Genomic DNA, 10057 nt, shown 5'->3' with positions numbered 1-10057 from the left:
CCTTCTCCAAGGACTCAACTATGCGCAGAGCGAGGTTCGAACCCAGGACCTTCCAATCCGAAAGCGAGTGTCATACCACAAGAACACATAGCCGCACTTATGCAGATATGAGGGGGAAAGGAAATTAAAAACCTGGAATAACAAAATCAATTATTTTCCATTTATATATATATATATATATATATTATATATATATATATATATATATATATATATATATATATATATATATAATATATATATATATATATATAACTGCAATATTACCCACCGTTTCAATCCCGTAATGTGCCAGGATGAAGCAATTAAAAAAAAAAGAATTACAAATAATTATGTACGAGTAGAATTACGAAATTTATTCTTGTTATTCTTCTAGTTAAGTAACCCCGTTCATTCAACTAAAAAGTATTCACATTTATCCCAAATTTAACCCTTTTTTAAAAGATGGTTCCATTTGCTCAATAGGGAAGAGATTAGCGGAAGAGTAGCGTCCCTTGATTGGACGTCACCCATAGTCTGTGACGTCACCGGCGGAAACGTTATTAGAGAGAGAACGTCATGTTGGTTGTGCGCATGCGTCTCTCGTCCTCGCGGAATGCGCACAACCAACATGACGTTCTCTCTCTAATAACTTTTCCGCCGGTGACGTCACAGACTATGGGTGGCGTCCAACCAAGGGACGCTACTCTTCCGCTAATCTCTTTCCCTATTGACAGAGCACTCATTTCACACGTAAAGGGACCGAGATCGATCCCGAATTAAGTCAAGACTTCTTCTGACACATCCCTCCCCCTCTGTCCACCCAGCAGTGATTTGGTAGCTGGGTCTATTAGATCAGGCGGAAAGTACTCAACCACAGACTAGAATCCTGTCCGAAGTGTAGTAAGCAATTGCTATTGTACTTTTCACGAGATTTGAAGGAATACTTTTTTCCTATTTGTGACCCACCGTCTCAGAATGGTATTTTGTTGGGATGAATGAGACCCAGAAGAGAATGTATAATGAAAAAGAAAAAGATTTCTACCGAATGAATTCTAACTGCCCTTGTACTTTTAATAGAAATAGGAAGATGACGGAATTATGGCTGTCGACTTGGAAGAATACGATCCTTTGACCAGGGATGCCATTTCCTCTGACATAGGAGAGAATACATTTGGTGGCAAGACCTTTCTAACGGCAGCTATTCTGCATCAGTAGGACATGACAACCTCACCTACTTGCACTCGTTATGGTAACAGTCTGGAGCCCGCAGAGCATCTGGTGGAACCAATGCTATCTATACACATGCCGACTCGTCGGGAATCTGGCGTGAAAACTAGAAGGCCCACGAGTCCCGCTGATAGCACTTAACTCTCTCTCTCTCTCTCTCTCTCTCCCTCTCCCTCTCTCTCTCTCTCTCTCTCTCTCTCTCTCTCTCTCAAACTTCTACATTTAATGAAAATCAAACGTTGAACACATAAAATAAGATTTGCAAGCAAAAAGTGCAATTGAAGTTTATTTTATAAAAATATATGATAATAATTTTTGAATGGAAGTGCTAGTACTAGCGATGATGATGATGATGATGATGATGATGATGATGATGATGATGATGATAATGAGGATGATAAATTGATATCCACAAAGAAATAGAGCTGATATAACAATTACTGTGACCTCAGTTTGTTCATCTTCCTTTATCCGACTGCTTCTTCGAATTGAAAATTGAAAATCTCTTCATAAATATATTGGACAGGCCTTCACAGGAACACACACATCGATTGCAAATGTCTCTGCAAAATTGCCAAGAATTACGGCTAATCTTGCCCTACATATTTTTGATTTATTGTTAACAAAGAAACAATATGAAAGGAGTGAAAATTCTAAAAACAACTCGCACGGTGAAGATAAACCATCCCTGTCCCTAGAATTAAAATACTCTGTTAACTCAGAGTTTGGCACAACACACGCTCTGCTTCGTAGTTCCTGCTGTTGGAAAAATTTAGAATAGATGGTGAAATCTGCTACATTTTTGGTTTGTCGTGTAATTTTTCCCAGGGTGGACTTAGAAGGGAGATAAAGGTGACCACGTAAAGAAGAATATAGCACTCTTGACCTCTTGTACCACAAAAAAGCAAGAATTAAATCATCTGGACAGTAAATCCGTTGATTTTTCTGAGCATTCAGGAGCTGAATCTGGCGTTCTATAAATTTCTGGATAGCCTTCGACTTCTCTATTGAGGATTCATTTTCTTCATCTGCAATGAAAAAAAAAGCAAAAGATAATGAAATAGACGATACATGATTGGAAACAATGAATTTTATTTTTAAAATGCATTTCAAAATTTTAATTTCGTGAATCTATAACGAATCAAAAACAACAGCAACACAACAAGGGTAATAGTTCTTATCATCATCATCATCATCATCATCATCATCATCATCATCATCATCATCATCATCATCATCATCATCATCAACAACAACATCATTATTATTATCATTATTATTATTATTATTATTATTATTATTATTATTATTATTATTATTATTATTATTATTATTATTATTATTATTATTATTATTATTTTAGTTATTATTATTATTATTATTATTATTATTATTATTATTATTATTATTATTATTATTATTATTATTAATATTATTATTATTATTATCATCATCGTCATCGTCGTCGTAGTCCTCCTCCTCCTCCAACTCCTCCTCTCCCTTCTTCTTCTTCTTCTTCTTCTTCCTCTTCTTCTTCTTCTTCTTATTATGATCATTATCATTATTACTCTTATTATTATTATTATTATTATTATTATTATTATTATTATTATTATTATTATTATTATTATTATTATTATTATTATTATTATTATTATTATGTTCACGTTGATAATAAAACTGACGCTAACGCATTTAAAAATTAAAATAGTAGGTTAACTCACCTTCTAGTTGGGAGTCCAGTGTGTAGAATCGAAGTATTTCTGTAAGTTCACTCCAACGCTTTAAGGTTCCATCTGAGAAAGTCTGGTGTTGGCTTTGTTTAATTCCAAAGAAACTCTCATATTGAATTGAACTGATGCTTTGATCATCGTTCACCTCTTTAACTGTAAAGTAGATACTAAATGAGTATACCATACCGATCCTAGCACGACTATGAAGACTAAACTCAGAATCTGAAGACAGCACAACAACACCATGAGAGGAAATCTCTTGAACAAAACAATCTTTAAAGGTCTTTCCCAACTCATTTTCTGTAATTTCAAGTAAATCTTTCTTAAGAAAAATTGATAACTCATCAATATCTTGACGCCTGTCTCTAAATTCACTTATCGAATTTAATGTCTGACGAGATGGTTCTGTTTTTCGCAAACAAGAAGGGGTATTGTATTTGGCCATTTATTTGGAGGAATAGCAGGTGAAGGATACCTTGATTTCCGTCTCATAGGAGCATCATGATGCCAATGATTGGCACAGATACCCATATAGTCTGTAACATCACTCGAATCGATTTTATTTGGCAGTGCATTAATCCATATTTGTCTCTCAATTGGATCCGAAGGAAATTTATATACAGTTGTCTTTTCGCCATGTCTATAATTTGAAGTGCAATTAAAAACAAAATTTTCGAGGCATTTTCGGCTATTATTGATAAAAAAAAATAATGATAAATTGTTTATTATTTGCTTAAAATGCATTGCCGAATCCATTGTACAGGGAAAATGAGCAATAAATAACGGCAATTCACAACTACAACAAAACTTAATGGTCACTACATGAAAATGAACAACAGAATGAGGGCGATTCACAACTACAAGTGGTCAATATGTACAAGCAAGACTGAATTCTTAAAAGTGCGACATATGGCACTACTTGACCTAGGTGATGCTAAGTGTGTGTATATGTGTGTGTGTGTGTGTTTGTGTGTGTGTATGCGTGTGCGTTTTAGTCTTAAAACTCTAGTGCTTTGGTATGTGTGCGAGCGTGTTTGAGTAATGTAATTAATGCCATATCATGCAGGTAACCGAGGTAACTCAACTCTCGCCCCTTCCCCCAGTTCAAAAAAACCATGGGCCTTCCAGATTTTTTTGGCCACGGTCGCTCGAACTGCACGTCTCTAGATTGCTATGACTGGAACACATTGTTGTGACCAGGGTTGCCAGATTAATTTCAGTCATTCTGCCAACTGGATTTTAAAAATCTGCCAAATACCACAAAAATCTGCCAAACCGTTCTATTTATAGTACCCCCTTTGACAACTCATCAGTTTCGTTAAACAAAAAATTCTCAAGGCCGATGTCATAATTTTTTTTTTCATTTCCCAAGTTTAAAAAAATCACTAATACATAAAAATTGCCATGGAAAACGTGGAGTAGACCTATACATTCATCCCTAGGCCTCGGAAAATAAAATCTGCCAAATATCTGCCAAACTGCCAAACCGATTTTTCTCTGCCAGAGGACTTCAAATTCTGCCAAAAAAGGACATTTGGCAGAAAATCTGCCAAATTGGCAACGCTGGTTGTGACACAACTGTCTGTCGAGTTCATGATAGTTCATGACGTTTCTTGAGTGCGAGAGAGAGGGTTGATCGTCAAAACATTGTAGTTTAACCATTAGAAACCGCTGCCAAAGTCATACGATCCATACGTCAGTACTCTGAACATAAACAAAAACACAATTTTAAAATTTTGGCCAGAAAACTAAACTACACCTTCAAATATTAATCGATCAAAATTATCCGCATCTCATCAAAAATGAGCAGTATGAATGTCATTTAATCACAGGTTTGAGACTTTTAGACAAGATGAGGGTAATTTTAATTGATCTATTTTTAAAGAACTAGATCTCTGGCCAACATTTAAAAAACGTATTTGTTCAGAATGTGGCAATAAAGACGCTTCCGTCACCCCCTTCCATTCCACAGTTCCAACCCCATCTCTTTGTTTCTTTCTATTTTGAACGAGGGCGGAGGGCGGTATTGTTTCGTGACATTTCTATTCTCATCTCATACCTTCTGATATCAGTGCATTCTCCTTACCACAAATCTTGACGTTATAAAACACTTGCCATTCATCGCCACTTATCACACAACGAAACAGACACCGCACTTGGAATTCGCATGGGATGGTGAGAGAATGGGGGGCCGGTTGGATGGGAGGGAAGTGCCTACTTACCACTAACATTACATCATTATATGCGAGATTCGATATTAAAAATACATTTATTGATGGTGTTTTAGAGCGGGATATTTTTCATGTTTCCTGCAACGTCAAACTGACAGTGACAAGTTGAGTCCTAAGGAAAGGTTATTTACTCACAGTCTCTGATCATACGTAGGTGTAAAATTATTACCGGGACAGTAACAGATTTGTCTCACCTGTTAACACCGTAAAGGCATCATGACTCGTCTTACATGTATAAAGTTACTACTGGCTTGGCATATAATGGATTTGAGCACATTCAATGAATATTGGGCTACACAAGCTCAGTTAAAAAAAAAAATTAGATTGGACGCTAGTCTTCAAAAGTACTCAACGCCAAACTAACAGACCAAGCTATTCAAACATTGCGGAGTGAACAGAAACTACTGTCCCCTCTCCCAAAAAAACAAAGACAAAACAAAAAACAAACAAAAAGAAAAAAACCCACAAAAAACCAAAAAAATAAATAAAACAAAACAAATAAAACAAAGCAAAAAAACAAAACAAAACAAAATAAAACAGAACAAAAAACGAAAAATTTAAAAAAATGACGACAAAAAAACAAAACAAAACAAAAAAATAAATAAATGAAAAAACAAAAAAAACATCAAACAATCTATCAAGAAAAAAGAAAAGAAAAAGAAACCAATTAAAATAACAAAAACAAAAACAAGGGAAATTAAATTTGACGTCTGGACAAAAACTATCGGGCTCTAAATGTACTTTAATTTGACGTCTTATCTAGGTAATTATATTTCTATTTTCTTTTCTTTTTACCTTTTTTTCGTAATTTTTATTATAAATGTTATTATTGTTGTTGTTGCTATTGTTGCCGTTTTGTGTTTATTGTTGTTGTTTTTGCTGTTGTTGTTGTTATTGCTGTTGCTGTTGTTGAGGTTTCTGTTATTGTTGAAAGAGTTAACAAAAATAATACAAGTCGGAATTCAATCGACGTTACTGTTTGCCTTGATAAAACGATTCAGTTAATCTCACCATTATAGGGAATGAGATTAGCGGAAGAGTAGCGTCCCTTGATTGGACGTCACGGCGGAAAAGTTATTAGAGAGAGAACGTCATGCTGGTTGTGCAAATGCGTCTCTCGTCCTCGCTTCCGATGAAAGCGGCGTGAGACACATGCCAAATTGACGTTCTCTCCGAAGGTGACGTTCCAATCAAGGGACGCTACACTTCCGCTAATCTCATTCCCTATATGCAAATACACGATGGAACAAAATAAATGACCTGCTGTCTCAATTTTGTATCATGTCGGGGTAAACCGGATTCCAACAATTCGATTTATGTGGTTGGAATTTAAAAATTTCGAAACTTATTTAGTTCAGAAAATTACTTCTAATCTTCCCAAGAGGTTCGATAATTCAAATAAAATTTCATTATTTAGATCTTGAAGCCCATTTCAGTCTACAGTATACCAGACAGAGTGAGACGGTCAATCATACGATTTCAGTATACCAGACAGAGTGAGACGGTCGATCATACGATTTCAGTATATCAGACAGAGTGAGACGGTCAATCATACGATTTCAGTATACCAGACAGAGTGAGACGGTCAATCATACGATTTCAGTATACCGGACAGAGTGAGACGGTCAATCATACGATCTCAGTATACCAGACAGAGTGAGACGATCAGTCATACGATTTCAGTATACCAGACAGAGTGAGACGATCAGTCATACGATTTCAAAGAAATTAAGTCTTGCTGTCAAAAGGTTAATCCGAAGTAGCGTTTCCCCCTCCTCCTATCCCCACCGCCACTGCATGAGAGAGAACCGAACATCGCTCGCTTAATTTGGAACCTGGATAATTTAAAGTTCGTAACACTATATTCCACCAGGCGTAACGATGCCGTCAATGTTCACATTTTAAAATCACCTTTGTTGGTTGGTCTCTGCTGCTGATTGTTTTAAACGCTATTTAATTATGATTATGTCGGATTTGTCGAGTTATCAAGTTCATAATATTCTGTTCTGTGGTTTTGAGTTGTGCAAAAACGTTCATTTTTAATGACGTGGTTTGAAATTAAAAAAACAAAACAAACGAAAATAAACCCCAGAGAAAAACAAACAAACAAACAAAAAATACTGTAGAACCGCATTGCCGGCCACCGACAGAAGTGCTTTATTTTCATTCTGGCTTCAACTATCGGTAAATTATGATGAACGATCTTCTTGTTACAAATGTTAAAATACAAGACTTCTTGCCCTTTTCATAGTGGCAGTCACAACCAATTTACTTGACAATTACATAGTTGTTCTTTTGTCAAAGAACTATGGCAATTTAAGTTTGAGACAAAAGATTCTAATTCAAATAATATTTTTTAGTATGCCGTTGATAAAGAACTTACCAACATAATATTTGATTTCGATGAATAATGTAATAGGACATTGGATATAACTGCATTTTGTATATCAATTATTTGAATCTCTTGAATGTATAAAGTTGGGTATGTCAAAGGACTGTAAGTAGAGATGATTATACTACGAATATTGACTATGACACTGATTTGTGTATCAGATATTTAATACTCAATATTATCAAATTCAGAATGAATGTTGTTTATATAATATTGATACATTGTATATATGTATGAACGTTACCAAGAGCATTTGAAGGTTTTAAGAAGCTATAAACTCTCAAACGATAAGATACGATATAACGTATAACATTCAACTTGGTTAGTATTGTTTAACTTGAGACTTCGTTTTCTTGTCAAAATATAAAAAGCCTTTTTTAACGATTCTACAACAAGACAAGTCAACAAATGTTCGTCTTTTATGTAGTTTTTGCGCGGAGCTATATTATTTTTCTCAGCAATATAGTTTATGCCTGTAATATATTATATGTTTATTCAATCCATCTTGAAATTAATTCATATTCAGTACTGTGCTGCTGGGATTATTAACGACAATATTTCAACGCCACTTTTTTTTCTTTTGGCCAAAGATTTATTTCTTCATATATTGCAATGAGAAAATTCTGACGTGAGCGTGAGCTGAGAAAATTTTACTCTTTATCTTTTAGACGATCGAAACTGTTAAAAATCTTCTCAATCACTTTTTGCATTAAAAGATAAGTGAGGTCCGGCGTACACCTATTTGCAGGTCTTTAACCCAATTCCTTATGGGCTCATTGTTATATATAATGGAAATAAAAAAAAAAATGACGCAAAATATTGTCCATTACAACAATGCTAAACTAGGTCCATAAAAGAGTTCGGTTGTCAGACCTGCATATATCGGCGAGATCTGTTTAAAAAATTGTTCCATCAGCGTGTATTGAAAAAAAAATACAAATGTCACAAAATTTGTTTGTAGTAAAGTATAAATGACTCCCCTCAACACTTGGTTGTTTTTTTAAAGACAGCCTTAGAGGCATTGTTTCTACCTTAATTCTTTGTCATGCTGCAAATGTTATAAGGTTACAAGTAGTTTGTGTATTGGTTACGATTGTTTTAGTGAGCAAAACTGGTGAGTATTTTACTTACAGGCTTAAGCATATCAACATCTCAGAAAAAGATTTCAGTTGAAGAGTTGTTATAAAAACATTTAGACAAATTAATTGTTATTTGTATCATTAAAATCATTTGAATATAAACGAAACAAGACAAAACGGAATAAAGTATCCAATGTGTGACATTTTTTCTTGCGTAGCATCATTACAGGATTTTGCTGGGCTATAGTTTTGTGTTGACTTTGAGACCTATCATCCAATAACCAAAAACTGCTTTGGATCTTCGCGTCTCTTTTGATTTCTGTCAAGTAAAGAATTAAACTACGAATAATTTATCAAGATAAGGACTCTGTTCATTTCAGTGCCAATATTAAACCGTTGTTACCATCAAATATGGCGTCATCATTTTGCGTGTGTCTGGAGGCCACTATCCTTGTTGTTACTTGTTTGTTTTCACAGGCCACATGGTGCAGATCTACAGAGACAACAGGTAAGTCATAGTTCTTTAATTTTGTCATCAAACAGACAAACTAAAATAAAAAAAAAAAGAATTGGATTCAATAGTCTGATGTCACGTCGCCCAGCAACGGCGAGCAGCGTGGTTCTAAACAAAGAAAATTGGTACTTTTTATTCTTCATGCTGGCTAGAACTTTTCATATGTCATGTGATCAGAATGTATAAAAGTCAAAACATGATCATATTTATAATGTTTTTCTCCTCTGGATACACTTTAATGCTCGTCGGATAAATTTTTCATAAGGATGTCTGCCATTGTTCCGATAGTTTAGAACCAGTTACTAAGATACTATGCGTCATTAACTAGGGAGGTGACGTCATGACTGTTGAAGCCATTTCCCCCTACCACTTTGAATGTTTCCTGCGGTGCAGTGAGAAAAAATCATTAATTGTTTTTTACATTTCTGTCAGAAAACTTTTAATACTCCATATTACGAATATAATATATTGATGGATTAACAAGGCCCCTAACTTGAGAAATATTCTAAAATCCGAGAATTTAATGAAGTATGTAGAGTTGTTGATATCAAAGACGAATTTAATATATTTTGCCAATCTAGGGTTGAATTTGAGATCGATCAGTATATAAAGTATAAATGTTTTTCCCAAAATGCAATAATTTGTGCGGCTATGTGGTCTAGTGTATGACACTCGCTTTCAGATCGGAAAGTCCTGGGTTCGAGCGTCGCGCTCGGCACATAGTTGAGTCCTTGGAAAAGGCTCTTTACTCACATTCTCTCACCGTACTCAGGTGTAAAACGAGTACCTGGCCGTAAACAGCGTTGTCTTTGTCCAAAAAATTGTAATATCGGCTAACAGGCGTCATGCCCCGTCCTACATGTTAAATATTGCTGTTGGCCAGGGACCCCTTGTAAAGC

The 10057-nt window shown here is 35.1% G+C and overlaps 1 protein-coding gene across 2 annotated transcripts in view; it reads left to right on the top strand.

Annotated features, from left to right (window-relative positions):
- The first annotated feature begins 7022 nt into the window (after nucleotides 1-7022).
- Nucleotides 7023-10057, top strand: part of LOC144968843 (uncharacterized) — a 56191-nt gene continuing 53156 nt past the window's right edge. The window contains exons 1-2 of one of the 2 annotated variants that reach the window (XM_078907602.1): nucleotides 7023-7092; nucleotides 8816-9152. In XM_078907602.1, the coding sequence (XP_078763728.1) occupies nucleotides 9056-9152 (97 nt within the window). In that variant the 5' untranslated portion in view covers nucleotides 7023-7092; nucleotides 8816-9055. Of the gene's footprint in view, nucleotides 7093-8698; nucleotides 9153-10057 lie in introns of both variants that reach the window. The other variant, XM_078907595.1, reaches the window with a different exon arrangement.

Source organism: Berghia stephanieae, chromosome 1 (genome assembly GCF_034508935.2).
Source record: "Berghia stephanieae isolate SIO BIC M18660-M18661 chromosome 1, UCSD_Bste_1.3, whole genome shotgun sequence".
NCBI lineage: Eukaryota > Metazoa > Mollusca > Gastropoda > Nudibranchia > Aeolidiidae > Berghia > Berghia stephanieae.
This window is presented reverse-complemented; position numbering and strand designations above follow the sequence as displayed.